Source organism: Molothrus ater, chromosome 2 (assembly GCF_012460135.2).
Source record: "Molothrus ater isolate BHLD 08-10-18 breed brown headed cowbird chromosome 2, BPBGC_Mater_1.1, whole genome shotgun sequence".
Classification (NCBI taxonomy): Eukaryota; Metazoa; Chordata; class Aves; order Passeriformes; family Icteridae; genus Molothrus; species Molothrus ater.
This window is the reverse complement of record NC_050479.2, coordinates 2,401,777-2,418,962: the sequence shown is the minus strand read 5'-3', so window position 1 is coordinate 2,418,962 and position 17,186 is coordinate 2,401,777. Positions and strand designations below refer to the sequence as shown.

General features: G+C 53.9%; 1 protein-coding gene across 1 annotated transcript in view; it reads right to left on the bottom strand.

The window, feature by feature from the left end:
- Nucleotides 1–11,401, bottom strand: part of SIM2 (SIM bHLH transcription factor 2) — a 62,154-nt gene extending 50,753 nt beyond the window's left edge. The window contains exons 1-2 of the mRNA XM_036405066.2: nucleotides 11,227–11,401; nucleotides 2,982–3,064 (exon numbers count right to left, since the gene is read on the bottom strand). Of these exons, the coding sequence (XP_036260959.1) occupies nucleotides 2,982–3,064; nucleotides 11,227–11,401 (258 nt within the window). The remainder of the gene's footprint in view (nucleotides 1–2,981; nucleotides 3,065–11,226) is intronic.
- Nucleotides 11,402–17,186: the final 5,785 nt, after the last annotated feature.

Below are 17,186 nucleotides of genomic sequence, written 5' to 3'. Positions count from 1 at the left end.
AGCCCAAATCCTGAGCTCTGTGGTGCTCAGGGGGGAGTCAGGCCCTGCCTGAGCCATTTTTTCTGGCACAATTGGCAGACCCAGCTATTTGCAATGTATTTCATGGCACCGCCAGCAACGCTGAGATTGGGCTGCGTTTTCGAGGATGCGTTTCTGAGCAAAGAGCTCTCAGCTCTACAACAGCGTGAACTTCCAAAAGGAAAGCAGAAAAAGTCAAATTAATGAGCGCAAATATCTCTCTTTGAACCTCAAAGGGAATTCACCTGCCAAAAAAAAAAATAAATTAAAGAATTCAAGGCTGGCTGTGTATTAATGATCTCTCCCTTCAATTTAGAGACTTTCTGACATTAAAAAAACCCCAATCAAGCTGAGCAGCATCCAAAATTAATAAGCACAAATATCCTTCTTTGAGTGTGATGAAGTTGTATCCTTGCAGTCTGCAAACCTCAACCAGCTCAAACTTGAGGCCGAATCCTACAAATTCTCCTTGACAGGAAATTGGCTGGGAGGCAATTGAAAGTAAAAACTGAGGTTTGGTTTGGTCTGATATTATTTATAGGAGAAAAAAAAAAAAATAATGTGGTAAAGCTCAGCCAGAACTGGCCATGATTTGGATACAAAACCCCTCAGTTTGGGGGGCCCTTGATTTCTCAGTGCCCAATTTCAGGCATTTTTTTCAAAAGTAACTGATAACAAAAAATCTGCATTATCTCTACCCAGCACAGAAAGCTTTGACCAACAGGTGACTGTCAGTGAATATTCCCACATGTGAATATCACTGGAAAATATATTTGGAAGAGAAAAATAATTTTTACAGGACATAAGTAGAACAACCACCTGTTTTAATCCATTTAAAGCCACTGAACTGGAAGAGAAGCAATAAAATCCTGTCTACTCAATGCTCCTCTAGTGCCACCCCAATAAGAAAATATTCCAAATTATTCTCTGGCCTACTAATGGCTCTACAGCATATAACTGAAACCAGATTACTCTTTGCCAATTTAAGCATAAATTAAATTTTGTAGCAATATTAAAATGGGAAATAATTTATTGCAGTTTTAGACGCAATTTTGCTTTGAGCACTGTTGTCTTGCAATTGCTTTACCCTTAATTAATAATTGTTTATTAATTTATCATTTATTAACTTGGCTCAATGCTGCTGTTACTGCAGCACACCCCAAAATTTCATGTACAGGGAAGCACACTGAAGCTGAAAATTCACATGGAAAATTTCAGTCTAAGAACCCTTAGGAAAAAAAAAGTTTGCAGTAAATGTGGGTTTATTAAAACCTTCAGCATTCGTCATTCAGAAATAACTGAACTGCAAAATGAGAGTTGCTGGTGGTCAGCATTTAATTTGTTATAAATTCAATTAATGCCAGACAAAACAGGGAACAGCCAGGAGGAGGAGCAACAGCAATGATTTATACAACTGGGTCTGCACTTTAATACATCAATTAAATTATCATGCAGGTTATTATACACAACTAGATCAGCATTTCCAGGTGGGCTCGTGACTGAAACAGCTGAGAGGGCAGCAGCTACATAAAATAAAATAAAATAAAATAAAATAAAATAAAATAAAATAAAATAAAATAAAATAAAATAAAATAAAATAAAATAAAATAAAATAAAATAAAATAAAATAAAATAAAATAAAATAAAATAAAATAAAATAAAAAATTCCAAGGCTGGAAATGCCTCCCCAGGAGATCACTTTGAGCTCTGCCATCGCCTGGATGTTGTCAGCACCTCCCAAAAATCTCGTTTTTCCCCGCAGGGGAGGTGAAGAACGGCGCTCGTCATTCCCAAGGTCGGAGCGGCGGCACCGCGGCCGGGACAGGGATTTTCTGTCGGGTTTTCATCCCCGGCCGAGCGAAAGAGTGAAAACAGCTCCGGCTCTGTGAGCAGGGATTCACCTCCCACAAAAAACCCGCCCAATAAACGATTCCGGTTTGGTGGCTCTTTAAAATCGGGGGGAGAAAACCTGTGTCGTATTTGGTTCGTGTATAAATAAATACATAAATAAATAAATAAATAAATAAATATTAGAATATATAAAAATAGATACAAATAAAATATATAAAAATACAAATTTAGAAATAAAATTAAAATTAATTAAAATTAAAATTAAAATTAATAAATGAATAAATAATATTATCTACATTATATAGTATATATATTATTATATATAATATATTAAAATTATATATATTATATATTATATATTATATATTATATATTATATATTATATATTATAATATATAATATATAATATTATATATATACAAATATACATAAGTATATAAATAAAAGTAAAAAATTGGATTTAAAACTTAAAAATATAAATATATATAAATATATATATATAAAAATGTATATAAATATATATAAATATATATTTTATATATTATTTATATTTATGTATATAGTTAAAGTCAATTTTTAATTTTCTTTTTATCCCTCCTGCTGGCACCCCCGCCCCGGCTGCGACTTCCTAAATTCAGAACTCAGAGGAATTCCAGAGCAGATCACCGGGGTTGTGAAGAGCGGGACGTTCAGGCGCTAAAGTCCCAGGAGATCCAATGCAGGTGTTGTCCCCTTCCCGGTGCCACCACCGGGGAGCGCCTGTCCCCTCCCCCGGGGGCTCCCTGGGGACATCTCCGCCACTTTTCGGGCTGGGCGAGCTGGGCCTGCACAGAGAGGACAAGCGCCTCTTGCTTCGGCCGATGCCAAAGGCGAAAAATCGTGAAATATTTGGAATTTAAGTGGTTGGTGCCTCTGGTTTTCTGCTCTCCCAGCCCGACGAGATGAAGGCCTTCAGCCAGGCTGCTGTGGTGGTGCGAGAGGAGGAGGAGGAGGAGGAGGAGGAGGAGGAGGAGGAGGAGGAGGAGGAGGAGGAGGAGGAGGAGGAGGAGGAGGAGGAGGAGGAGGAAAAGGAGAGGCAGCCCCTCACCCCCGGGTTGTCCATGTGCCCTACCTGAAGCAAGTGGGATCCGAGCTCCATGGCCACGTTATCCAAAGGGCCGATCCTGCTTGGCTGTCCCCAGGCGTCGCCCAGACCTACAAAAAACCCCAAGGATTTGGTCAGAGCAGGCAGCGGAGCCCGAGCTGTCCCCCCTGCCCTGCCCGCGCTCCCCCTCCTGCCACGGTGGCAAAGGCCGAGTCCCTTCCCCGCGCAGTTTTTGGGGAGGAATTGTTCTTTTTCTGGAGCGGAGCATCCCCGCGGATGCGCCTTCCCGGAATTCCCGGAGGGAATTCCTGCAGGGACGCGGCTGCAGCTGCTCCCATCGCCCGCCGGGCCCGTCTTGTCCTTGCATCGTCCCTGTCCCTGTCCCTGTCCCTGTCCATGTCCCTGTCCCTGTCCGTGTCCCTGTCCCTGTCCCTGTCCCTGTCCATGTCCGTGTCCCTGTCCCTGTCTGTGTCCCTGTCCCTGTCCCTGTCCCTGTTCCTGTCCATGTCCCTGTCCCTGTCTCTGTCCCTGTCCCTGTCCTGTCCTGTCCCTGTCCCTGTCCCTGACCCTGTCCCTGTCCCTGTCCCTGTCCATGTCCATGTCCCTGTCCATGTCCGTGTCCCTGTCCCTGTCCCTGTCCCTGACCCTGTCCCTGTCCGTGTCCCTGTCCATGTCCGTGTCCCTGTCCATGTCCCTGTCCCTGTCCATGTCCCTGTTCCTGTCCCTGTCCCTGTTCCTGACCCTGCCCCTGTCCATGTCCCTGTCCCTGCCCCTGTCCCTGTCTATGTCCCTGTTCCTGTCCATGTCCCTGTTCCTGTTCCTGTCCCTGTCCCTGTCCATGTCCCTGTTCCTGTCCCTGTCCCTGTCCCTGCCCCTGTCCCTGTCCATGTCCCTGTTCCTGTCCATGTCCCTGTCCCTGTCCCTGTCCCTGTCCCTGTCCCTGTCCCTGTTCCTGTCCCTGCCCCTGTCCCTGTTCCTGCCCCTGTGAGCGGCCACCCCCGAAGTGGACAAGGAAGAGGAAAAGAGGTTAAAGAGGAGCTCGATTGGAGATAAACCGCCCCGATTTCACCTGAGCACGGATGGGACCGACAGAGCTTCATCCCCTGGCCCCATCGGGCCCTGAGCCCACAGCCCGAGCCCAAACCCAACCCCACAGCCTGAGCCTAAACCCGATCCCATACCCGAGCCCACAGCCTGACCCCAAACCCGAGCCCACAGCCGAGCCCACAGCCCAGCCCGCCTCGGGGCAGGGGACGGTTCCTGACGGAGCTGCCTTGGGGCCAGGAGGGGCGGCGGGGCTGGGGTTGGTTGGTTGATTTTGGCTTGCAGGGTAAAAAGGAGCCTTTCAGCAGCTCCCCAAGGAACCTTTCAGGAGCTCCCCGAGGAGCCGAGGCCGCCACCCGGTGACAGAGGGGTCACTGTCCCCAAGGGATGGAGGGGAAGGGAAGGACGCGACCGCATCCGTTTGGTGCCTCGTTTTTGGAGCGAAACAACAACCCTGGGCTTCGGGGAGGCCTCAAAACCCAAAAAGGGTTTTTTTGGCCCCTAGCCCTGGATGATTCGGTGCTGCCAGCCTGGAATTCCGGCCCGTTTCGCGAATGCCCCGCTATGAAACCGAGCCCCGGTGCCCTCTGGCCGCCCAGAGGCTCTCCAAAGAAATCTCCTTTCTGCCGGCTGTGCCTCCGGAGCGGGAGGGAAAACTGGCAGAAATTCCTGCCCTGAGCTGCAGCCCCGCGATTCCGGATCCGTTTGTGCTCTGGGCACTTAAACCCTGGCCCGGGAATGATGGGGGGATTTCTCTCCACTCTTGGGACATCCCTTGGGGTGGGCAGGATCTCCCACTGGAGGAACGCGGTGCTTCCCCCGAGTTTTGATTCCTTTCCCGCCGGGAAAGCGCTGAGGATCTTCCCATGCCAGGCAGGGGGACACCGGGCACCTAAGCCGGCCCTGACCCCTCCTTTTCGCCGTCCCGAGGCAGCAGCAGCACCCAAAAAGAGGGGTCTGCATCCGCACCCCGTGTCCGTCTCCCCAAATCCCGGGAATTGCCCTCGTTTTCCCCTTTGCCTTCCCCGCTCTGAAAGAAGCGCTGGGAAAATTGTTCGGGAGAGCCAAACGAAAATTCGCGCTTTTCTCCGCCTTTCCCCAATTCTCCGTTTGGGAAAGCCTCCTAGATTTCCAGAGATACGGCAAAAATGTCCTTTCTGCTGAAAGGCTTTTTTGTTTCGCGGGAGAGAAAGTTTGGGAATGGCGGAGTTATCCTGCAGCTTCTTTCCCGAGACGGCAACAAACGCAAACTCCAGAGTCTGTCCCTGTGCCGCGGGGTTTGCCCTTATTTCGATTTACTCATTACAAATTTCGAATTATGAGACTGCAAACCTACAAAGAGAGGTGTAAAAACTGCCCTGAGCAGTTCCATTCCCAAAGGCGGAGCAGATTTATTCCCTGAGCTCTCACGAAACCCTTCAAGAACGAGCGGCGTCTCTGCCCCACCCGTGCGAGACAATTCGCTCCGTCCTGTCCTTTCTCAGCATCCCAAAATCTGCACGGGTTTTGAGGTTCTTTCCTAGCCCGGAATAAAAAAATGTCACTTGCTCAGATTCGCTCCCTCAGGAATTTTAAATTGGAGTCGGAATCGCGAACGCGCATCAAACGTAAACACGTTCGGTGGATCAGCCTGGCATTCGTCTGAGCTTATTTTAAAGCCGGCGATTTTATCATTTAATCCGCCAGCAGATCGCTTTAAAGGTGAAAACGAAACGAATAAAACCTTACATTCGAATAAGGGACTAACGCCCATTAACTTCTCCTCCGAGCCATTTGCGAACGCGCGTTCCTGTAAATGTATGGATGCCATAGGCTGGGCCTGGCTGCTCCTGCCCGGCCGGGAAATAACTCCCAAATTCACTCCCTGGCCTGGAGCGAGGCCAAAATCCCTGCGGATCCACAGCGAGCCTTTCTGCACCGCTCCTTGGCGGGGATGGGAGGCGATCCCTGCCTGGGGACGCTGCCGGGTGTCCCACACGGGGCGCTTTGGAAGGGGACATTTCCAGATGTCCCCTCGCAGCAGGAATTCCACGGCCCGAGAGAGAATTCCCAGCCAGCGGGCGGCTGGAGCATCCTCCCCGCAAACGCTGGGAACACCCGTGGGGGTGGCCCGGCCCCAGCGCGGCTCCTTTGCCGTGCCAGAGGCTCGGGGATCACCCGGATCCAGCGATCCGAGGGAATTCCGGCAGCGGGAGCCGGGAGAGCCGGGGCTGGGCTCAGCGGCAGAGCCCAGAGCCCCTGCGGGAAGGTGTCTGGCCAGTCCCAGGCTCAACCTCCGCTTTTCTGGCACTTTGCCGCAGCAGACACGGGCGAGATGAGCCTCTCTCCTGCTTTTGCCGGTGTTCGGACCGGTGTCTGTCCCCCCGGGCCCGGCAGGAGGAGCGGGATCCCGGGCAGGGTCAACCCCGGCCCCGAGCGCGGCTGTGCCCGCCGGACCCCTCCGGGCACCGGGAGGCGGCTCCTGCAGCTCCGGCTCGGAATCAGAGGGGGTTTTAAACAAACACCCCAAAATTCCTGCTGCTTTTGCCGTTGAAAAACTGGGGGATTTTCGTACAAACGCGCCCTGTGGCAAACACGGACAAAATCCGTCTCTGTCCCTTTTGACACCTCTGGCTGTTTTTCAAAGTACCTCAGCACTCACTTTGTGCCGTTTGTACATTTCCCGGTTTCCAGGGAGCCAGCGGGGTGAGTGGAACTGTAATAAGATCTAGAAATGTTTGGGAATAACTCCCACCTTTGCTCTCGGCATACAGAAGTCCGTCCGCACACACATTTGAAAGCCCGGTAGCTTTTCAGCTCGGGATTCTGCTAAAAGAATTACTCAGCCATGTATTACGTTCAGTATCGGGTTGCCCTGTAACTTGGACTATTTCCTTTGTGTCTGCTGGGCTGCTCCGCGGAGCGCAAGGTCCCGCAGCCTTCACGAGGAACAAGGGCAAACCCTGGGGGCTCGCAGCCAACTCTGCTTTTTGGGGTTTCCCCAGCGCGGTTGTGCCTCCCTCGGCCGGGAGAGCCTCGGGGACATTCCCGTGGGGCAGCCCCGGAGCTCCACCAAGCTCTGTGCCCCTGGCTGAGCTCCACCGAGCTCTGTGCCCCTGGTTGAGCTCCACCGAGCTTTGTGCCCCTGGTTGAGCTCCACCGAGCTCTGTGTCCCTGGCTGAGCTCCACTGAGCTCTGTGTCCCTGGTTGAGCTCCACCGAGCTCTGTGCCCCTGGTTGAGCTCCACCGAGCTCTGTGCCCCTGGTTGAGCTCCACCGAGCTCTGTGCCCCTGGTTGAGCTCCACCGAGCTCTGTGTCCCTGGTTGAGCTCCACCGAGCTCTGTGCCCCTGGCTGAGCTCCACCGAGCTCTGTGCCCCTGGTTGAGCTCCGAGGCTCCGCTGTCGCCCCGTGGGGAGGGTGCGAGGGCAGCGCTGACACCAAGCCCCGTCTGCAGCGCGGACCGAGGGAATCTCAGCCCCGACGGCACCGCTGGGTGCGGAGCCAGCGGGGAACACCCGGACCCGGCCAGGGGAACCCCTGAGAGAGGGGAAACCCCCAGGTCGGGGCGGGTCTGGGAAGGAGCAAGTCCGGGCAGGGACGTGCGGGGCCGCCCGCTCCTCTCTGCGGGCTCAGCGCCGAGAAGGTGGCCGAGGGTTGGGCGGTGGGAAGGACGGGCGGAAAGATCAAGACTTTTATTTATAAAAATAAAATAAATATTTTTTTTTAAAGGGTGAACTCCCAGGAAAAAAAAAAATTGAAAAGAAAAAAGAAAAGTGAGGAAAAAACATTCTAACAAATCTGCCCCCCAGGACACCCGCACAAACCCGGCTCTCCCCGCCGAGCCCAGCCCACCAGGTCGCGTTAAGAGGCCCCAAAGCGGCCGTCCTACAGACAGGGAGGTCACGGGCAGACCCACGGCGGTGACCCCCGCCCTTCCTCTCCCTCCCTCCCTCCCTCCGGCCGGGAGAGACCGGAGCGACCCCGCCGCCCGTCCCCGCCCCGACCCCGCCGCCCGTCCCCGCACCGCGGGGCCGCGGCTCCCGCCGCCTGGGAACGGCCCCGGGAAAAGCCTAAAAAAAGCACTTTTGTTTTAGTGAGACCTTTAATGTCACTGTTAGTGGTTAGTACAATAGGGGCTGGCTTTCCAAGAAGGGATTACCCACGCCTCGCGCTTTATTTATTTGTTTAATTCATTAACGAACCTTTTCCGAGCGCGTGTGACCATCAGATGAAATGGCTGCGATTCGCCTTGATTTTCTTAAAATTTACATTCGTGGCCAGGTTTAAATGGGGACCGAGGGCTGTGAATATTCCTAGTAATTTCTAATGTCTGCCTCTCGGAATAAGGAAGGTCTGAAATCTACCGCTCCGTCACTTTATTCAGATTATTTTCTATTGCGCACATTGTATTTTGGGTCACATATTAATTAGCTGGCTCCCATCCGGTTGAAACAACCATAAATGTCCAATTTCATAATCGGTTTTGGACACTGCGCCGGGGATGGGGGAGGGAGAGGGTGACGATTTCACCAGTCTGTCGTAACCGGGGGGCAGAGAATCGCAGTTTTTAAACGCAGTTCATTCTCGCCTCTCTTTCCTTCATTAACTCATTTTCAAAATAAAAATAAAAAATAAAAAAATACTGACAGCGGAGGCAGAAGACGACTCGTGGTGTGTTTTTGTTCTACAGCAACAAAGCCGTGGCAATAACAACAACCAAAAAAAAACCAAAAAAAAAAAAAAAAAAACCAACCCAAAAGAAAAAGAAAACACGAGAGAAGACGGTGTTAGAGAACGGGAGGCTGCTGTGTCCTGACTTTAACTCCTGAATCTCAAGGTCGCAGCGGTACCGCAGGGCACAATCTGGGATTTCGCAGCCCGAACTTGTCCCTTGCAGTGCTTGGGGTAAAGGAGCCGGGGTACAAATCCCCTTTGGCTCTCTGGAGCCTGAGCGGGTTCGGTCCATCTTCGGGAAAAGCAGGAAACCTGTCCCAAGCCCTGTCGGGATCAGCCACCTTCGCTGAGGGGCTCAAACTTTTCCTAAACTACGTCTGGAAACCAGGGGGTGAGCCCTCCACCGAGGGGTTTAAAACCACAACTCTCTCTCTTTCTTTCTCTCTCTTTCCCTCCAGCCCAGACGGAGCTGGCAGCCGGGTCCGCAGCCGAGCAGCGCTCCTGCCCGGGCTGGCCGCAGTTAGTCCGGGCCTAGCACGCGTCTGGTTGTGTCTCAGACCTGTCCCCCGCACCCTGGCACCCCCTTGAGCCCCAGAGGGTGACGGCTGGGGCAGCCCGGGGTGCTGCGGTGTGCCCGCCTTCATTCCACCGCCCGGGACCCACCGGCTCCGGCCCTGGCCGTGGGTTCATCCCCCGGCTCTGGCTGGCCCGGGGTTGAAGACGGGACGCCTCTCTGGGCTGTTTCCCCTCCCAGTAAAGCCAACTGGAAACCAGTTGTGAGGAGGGGGGGGGGGAGGACGGACAGAAGGACGGACGGGTGGGGACCCCCCCTTCCTCTCTTTCCACAGGCAAATCCCGAGGGAGAGGGAAGCTCGGGTGATGCGGGACTGTGTGGAAGAAACCCCCCCTAAAAAAATCCTTCGGCAGCCGCCTCTGCCGGCTCCCCCCTTTCCCCTGCACCCTCCCAGGCATTAAACGCAGGGCTCGGGGTCCGGAGGAGGCAATTCCCCCCGGCCTGTCATCCCTGGATGCAAAGCTTTGGTTTTAAATGTATTTCCAGCCGTACTTAAAACGATGAAAGATCAGGAATTCGCTGTATGCATTTAAACGTTGCCCTTAATAAGCAGAGTGTGCGGAAGCGCACGCCCGGCCTGTTTAGGGAAGACAGACACATAAAGCACACCCGAGCTCTGGGTATAAACCTGCTCTCGGGGTCGGCTCGTTGCTCTTGAGGATCAGCAGGGCTGGAAAAGCCCGGGACGCATCCAGCAGCATCTCGAAACGTGCCGCTCTCCCTCGCTCCTAAATCAAAGGCGTTCGGGGGCACGTTCGCCAGGCACGGCCGGCCAGTGACCCCCTCACCACCACCACCGCCTCCCCCCCTCGAAATTACGACGCTCTATTTCTCACGGGGAAATTTCCCGGTGGGGGATAATGGCTGGAAAATGCGGCGGAGCAGCGCCTCGCTCCCCTCGCTCCGCTGGCTCGGGAGCCCTGGCTTCCCAAATTAGCACGGCTGCTCCGTGCCCCCGAAATTTCTGAATTAAATGGCCACGACGGTAAGCTTTTACTCGGGTTGGGAGGAGGGGGGGGGGGGTTTCTCCCCGCCCTCCCCCTATTTTATTTTTTGGTCGTGTTTTTCTTTTTAGCCTTTTAATAAAGCTCCTTAGAAACCGCGCTAAGGAGGAGAGCAGACCTTCTCCTGCGGAATTTGCTAATTCCTTCGCCCTGCTCCCGGTGCGGAGAGGAGGCACAAACAAATGACAAAGCGGGGCTGCTGGGCTTTCTTCGGCCGCCCGCAGGCACTGCCCAGCGCATCAGCTCCGCGGCCGCACCGCCAGCCCCCGGCCCGCAGCCTCCCCTCGCCCCGGCGGCCCCAGGGGCGCTCGGGGGAAGGCAGGAGCCTCCCGAGGCGATGATTTCCCCCAAATCCAGCGGGATTGGTGCCGGGCCTGGCTGCTGGGTGGCTCCGAGAAGAGCCACGGGAGCCACAGCCCCGGGCCGGGCCGGGCCGGGCTGGGCTCGGATTCTCCTTCCCCTCTCTCCGCTCTCCGTCCCCGGGAGAAGCCGCAGGGCCTCGGAGCGGCCGCGCCTTCATTCCCAGCCTGCTTGCCTGGCTCCAGAGAACTCCAACCAAAACAAAATAATAATAACAACCACACGGGTTTGGGTTTTTTTTTCCCCTCCGAGGCCGTGCCCGGACGGGAAGCGCCGTGCCCAGGGGCCACCCCCTCGTCCGGGGCTGAACGCACGAACCGAGCCCGCTCTCATCGGGACGGGACCCCCGAGCCACCGGAGCTGAAGCGGCAGCCGAGGAGGAGGAGGAGGGGGAGGAAGGGGGGATGAAGCGGCCGGCTCTGCCTCCCCCCGCCGCCGGGCTTGGGGCAGACGGGCTCATTCGCAGCCCGCTTTTCCCTCAATCCCCCCTGGCTCGCTCACCCCGTTCTGAGACCCCTGCGGGCATCCCCTCCCTCCTGCCAGGGCGCCGATGGGGCCGTGCCCACCCCAGCACCCCCTGCCCCTCTGTCCCCGTCCCTTCCGTGCGGGCTCCCGGAGCCCCGGGGCTGTTTTTACCTTCGGGGAAGACGGCTCGCATTTTCAGGTAGCTGGTGGTGAGGCGGATGATGGACGCCTTGTCCAGCTGCGAGGTGATGGCCGAGGGCAGGGGCAGGAGTTTGGCCAGTTCGTAGAATTCTCCATTTTCTTTTTCCCGTCTAGTCTTTGCCGCGTTCTTGGATTTTTCCTTCATCGCGACTGCTGCAAGGCGGAGATGTCACTGGCATATTAGACCCGGTTCTTCCGAATGGCAGGGGGCATGGATTTCGTCGGCAGAGTTAGTATTTTCGTTTTAGGAAGGCAATTTACCCGAATCAAATAATTAATAATAATAATAATAATAAACAACGAAAGGGGGAAAAAATAGACAAAAAAGGGGTGGGAAAAATAAAGCTAAACCGACCAAACAAAACCAACAAGAACAGAAATGGTGCTAGGAGGGGGGAGGCGATCTCGGAGCTGCAAGCAGGACAGGAAAGCCGCTCGGAGAAGGCAGTTCTGCTCTGACCCTGCAGCAGCGAGGGCTCCGAAAGCCAGACTGAAAGATCCACGGCAGCCCCCGTCCTCTGCGTGCAGCTGGGAATCGGATCTCGATCTTCTCCTTAACGGGGGAGCAAACCGCCGGGTTCCCTTCACCGAACGATTTCTTCTACTCAATCCTGCCCCATCCAAAAATAATAATTAAAAAAAATAATAAAAAAAAAATAGAGCGTCCGTGCAAGAAATCATTGGGCTAAGCAGGCTGAACCATTTTTGGACATTTTGTCTCTCAAGAGAAGAAGAAAAGAAAAAAAAAAAGGGAGAAAACGAGCGACCTAGAACGAAGTGACGAAGTGCAAAATGAGCTGGTCCCGGAGATGCCGAGGACACGACGAGCTCCCCGCTGAGCCGAAGTCGAAGCCGGTGGCTGCTGCTGGCTGGAGCGCTCCGGGATCAGCGGCTCTCCTTGCCCTCCGCCTCTCCGCTCCGGCCGGGCTCCCGCGGCCCAAGGGCGCTGCTGCTGCTGCTGCTCCGCCCGTGCCCGAGGGGCTCCGGCAGCGCCGGGGCTGCCGCGGGGGCCGCGGGGGCTGCGGGGGCTCCGGGGCTGCTCCTGCCGCTGCGGCCGCTGCGCCCGGCTCCAAATGCGCTTCTCATGCGGAGTCAAATTAAAGGATCCGTTTTCCTCGGGACCAGTGCCACTTCAGCGTTGTTGTCTCTTTCCAAACAAGTCCGAGCGCTGGCAGAGGCGCGGCATTGATTTTGTTGCTTTTATTTATTGGTTTGGTTGGTTTTTTTGTTGTTTTTTTTTTTTTTTCCTCCCCTTTTAAAGAAAAAGAATTTGAAGGATAGGAATCTTTCCTCTCTCTAATTTTTTTTGTTTGTTTCTTGTTTATTTGTCACGTATTTCAAGAGCGAAGCTGTAGCTCTTTGGCAGAGACATGCCTTTCAAAGGCAAGGGGAGGGTTTGCTACATTCACCTCCCGCAATTCGGCAAGGATCGAAGGTAAAATTCCCCTCCTCTCGGAAATCACAGCCGCCACGCTCCTCGTCTGAAAGCACCGATATCTCCGCTCTTTTTTTTTTTTTTTCTTTTTCCTTTTCTTTCCTCGCCTTTTTTTTTTTTATTTATTTAATTTTTTTTTCCCAGGGGCAGAAGGAGCTCTGAAGCGGACCTCTCGGTTAATTCTTTAGCAAAGGCTGCGGAAAGCCAGGAGAGCCTCAAGAGGGGAGGGGATAATGTATCCGTGACGTGTCCTCCCGCGCAGCGCCCTCCGAGGGACCCGAATGCAGCGCGGAGCCGCAATCGGCGCTTGCGGGGGGACGGGAGGCCGGCCCGGGGGGAGCCGGGGGCGGGGGGACAACCCCAGCCCGCTCCCGGCCGAGCCCCTCGGCCCTCGCTGCCCTTCTCGGTGACCCCGAGGGGGCCTCGTCACCCCGGCCGGCGCTGGGGACACGGGGAGGGGGGGTGTGGGGCCGCGACACGCGTGGGGCCCTTCCCCAGCGCCGGGAAATCACCCGAGAGCTTTATTGTGGGTGTGGGTAAAGCACACCTGGACACAGGCGCAGGTACGCGCGGCTCGGATAGACCCCAGCGCTGATTTATGTCGGGTGTGTAATAGCCATTTTACACATTTGTACACAAATGTATTCACACGTTCCCCTCGCACACGCCGAGGAGGGGGCCGAGCCCCGCTGCTCATCAGCCCCCGCCGGGCTCCGCTGAGCGGGGCTTAACCCCGGAGCTGCCGGAGCAGCGCTCGGGAGAGATGGAGCGAATGAAGAAGATGCCGAGACCCCCGAGCCCCCTCCCTCGGAGAGCCCAGGGCCACCTCTGCGGAGCTTGTCACTAAACCCAAGCCTGCGCCCCTCGTCATGTCCCGAGTGAGGGAATTAAGCCCAGCCCGGGCAGGGTTTAACCCGACGGGAGCCCTTGAGCAGCCTCTGGGGACACCAAGCCAGGCGTGTGTCCCTGTCCCACCCGCACGGGGACACAGCCCCAGCCCCCGGAGCCAGCCCGGCCACGCGTGGGGATTAAAGCAGCGAGGAGAGGAGGGACAAGCAGGGACAAGGAGGGACAAGGAGGGACAAGGAGGGACAAGGAGGGACAAGGAGGGACCGGCGAGACGCGGCTCCGCATCCCGAGGGGGATGGGGGACACAATGCCCCGCTCCTTAATCCCCGCGGGAGGCTTGGCCGGCGGGCGAGCGCCTTTGCTGGAGCTCGCCCGGGCCTCTAAAATTAATGATCCCATGGGAGCAGCGAGAGCCCGGCCCGGCCACACCGAGGGAGAGGCCGAGCTCTTCAACCTGCCCGGGGCTCCGTAATTAATGATCCCAGGAGAGCAGCGAGGGCCCGGCCCGTTCACACCGAGGGAGAGGCCGAGCCCTGCGACCTGCCCGGGCCCCGGGTGGCGAGCGGGGACTCTGCGGCACCTCCGGCCGGAGATGGGGGCGAGCAGAGGGCGAGCGGAGCCCCGAAGGGTTCCAGGACTGCCCCAAATGGCCCCGAATGCATCAGGTCAGGTATCCTAATCCTGATCCATCCTCCTGATCCATCCTCCTGATCCATCCTCCTGATCCATCCTCCTGATCCATCTCCTCCCGCTCAGGTACCGGCACCGCGCCCGGCCCTTGGCTGACGCGCCCGGGGACGGCGGCTTCTGCAGGGAATGGGTGGGATTTAGTTTGGATTTAGGCTCGCAGGTCAAGGAAAGCTGAGCGAAGGGCGAAATGTGCGGTGTGCCCCGTTTACCCCTCCCGCGCTGCCCTTTCTACCCGCAAAATAGGGGAAAACAGCAGCCCCGTGCCCCTCTCTATGGGGACACCTCTGCTGGGCACGTTGGAGATGCCAGGTTTAACCCACAGCTGTATTTTTATTTTCATTTTAACTGGAGCGTGTTCCGGCTGGGACTTTTTGCCGAGCAAAACAAACGAAAATTAATTTAGGGGAAAAAAAACCCTAAAAACCAAAAAAAAACCCCCAAACAACAACAAAAAAACCAAAACCGAAAAACCAAAATCAGCCATCGAAAAGAAACTTCTGCTTTTCGGGGAAATTCTCAAAATTCAATGAAACCTCCGCCCGCCGCCGAAACTGGACGTATGAGCAGAGGTAAAAAAAATAATAGATATATATATCGGGGAAAATATTTTATTTATATATATATATTTATTTTTTGCGGAAAATTAGCTGTATATCAAGGCAGATCCTAACGATTCAACGAGCTCCGTGATTGCTAACCCCGAAAAGGAATTTATGTGGGGCATTTCTGTGTCCTGTGAACAAAATATAGAGATAAACGACCGGGTGGCAAAGGAGAACGTGAGGGGAGATTGTTGTACTTCAAAAAAAAAAAAATGCGGTGGTTTGGAAAAAGGGCAGATTTGCGAAAGTTTTCAAGAGAATCCCGACAGAAAAAGAGAAAATCACGGTGCTGCAAGGGTGGCCCGAATCTATCGAGGTGGATTCGCTGTGTGCAGCTCGGTGAGCCCGAGGTGGCTGCAGGGACTTCCCTGCCACCCTTTTCCTAAAAACTCCACGTCGGGACGAAAATAAATCAGGAGAATAAACAAAACAATTTATTACTTAAATATTCAGATAATGTTTTCACGGATACCTTGTCGTGGAATCTACGCCGGGCGCGCACAAACCCCACTGTTACTTAACAACATTTTCCCTTTGCTTGGAGGGGAAAGCCCTCCAACAGGGAAAGAGTTTCTTTCCCAGGTGAGCTGTGTAACAAAAGGAACATTTCCAACCTTTTCCTAAAACAAACTCTTTTCCCCCATCCACCCCAAACCAAACTCTTGTGGCGTTTCCCTTGCCCAAAGGGTGGGTGCCCCGTGTCTGGGTGGCCACGGGGACAAGCCCGATCCTCCAAGGGAGGGGGTCCAACACCTTTTTTTGGGGCAATTTCGCATCTTTCAGGCGTGGGGGCGGCACCGCCGGGACCCCCGACACCGCTCCCTTCCCATCCCAAGGATCCCAAGGAATTCCCAGGGCCGCTCCAGCCGCTGTTTCCAGGGAAGGACAGCAGGAACGGGGTTGCCATCTCCTGAAAGTGTCCCTAAAAGTGTCACTCTTGCCCCAAAAAACTTGGCGGTGCCGCGATTTTGGTGTTGGTGGAATTTTCCTGCTTTATTTATTTTTTTTTTTCCCCTCGGTGGAGGTTGGGGGAGAAAATTGGGGCTGCGGAGCCGAGCACAGAGCGGGGCTTAACTTTAGTCTGATGTGCTTAGCTGAAGTATTAACTGTGAGAAATCCCAGCGAGCTCCACAGGAAAGAAAACACCGTCAGATATTCGAACATTTCCAGTCTGCACCATCAGCACCGCTCCCAGCCCGAGGAGCAGCAGCGCTGATCGTCCCCGGAGGAATCCCCCGGATTTTTGTGTTTTTTTCCCCTGTAACGACCGCTCCCAAGTGTGGCTGTACACACACAGCCGCTCACGCACGCAAATCCTATAAATGCTAATAAAACAGATTCCTCGGGATTTGTTCAACTCGCCCCGGCACCGCCATCCCGTGTTGATCTTCAGTGGGGTTATTCGCTGGCGGTGCCTGAGGATTACCGGCGAAGCGGAAGATTTTGGGATCGACCTTCTTAGGGTGCCGTGTCCCTTCAGACAAGGTGGGAGCCGTAAACGTCGGCAGCAGGATGGATTCGAGCTGAACACTTGAAAGGGGAAGAAAGGAAGTGGAATCTCGGTGCTGGAATGATGAAACTATGCAGAATGGAGGCCTCCGGCTGCAGGGGATCGTTTTCAGCTCCTTTCTGGAAGCTGTATTGCTGCTATTGTCCAACCTTTGCTGGCCACATGGGACACGTTTGGCAATGGGACAGAAAATTATTTCTACTGGGCATGAACTGGAAATATCCAGCTGGGGCATGGATCCCATTTCTAATCAGGGTGGAGGGAAGGAAATCTCCAGGCTCTTTCTTGTTGCTCAGACAGCGTTTGGGGAGGGGGTTGTCAAAAGCTCCTATCCAGAAAAAATACGGCTGTTTAAAAATGAAATAAAGGTTGTGGGGTCTTTTTAGTTACCCTTCAAACTTGTAAATGTGGGGGTTTGATTTGCTGTCCTTGCTGCGGAAGGGGGTGCATGCTGTGTGTGCTGGGCAGTGATAACACAGGCGTGCAACTCTGCAGGAGCTGTCAGACTTGATGGACTGATCCAAATGGATGATATCTGCAAAAAATATGCCCAAGTTAAAAACTCTCAGTGCTCATGTTCAGGTCAGGTTTTCAATTTCAGTTTTCTAAGGAGAATAAAGTTGTTTTGTTAAGGTCAACTTCAATTTTTTTTTCCCCCTCCACAACCGGAGCTGGAATTCTATGAATTTTCCGCAAGTATTTTCATAGGGCTCTGATAATTGGTATTAATTATGACACCCAAAGTTTCGTGACCAAACATTTGCTGCTGCTAATACAAGCTGCAAACCATATTTCTTCTAAGTATGGGAGATAGTTTAAAAGGCAAAAGCTGGGAATAGGAGAG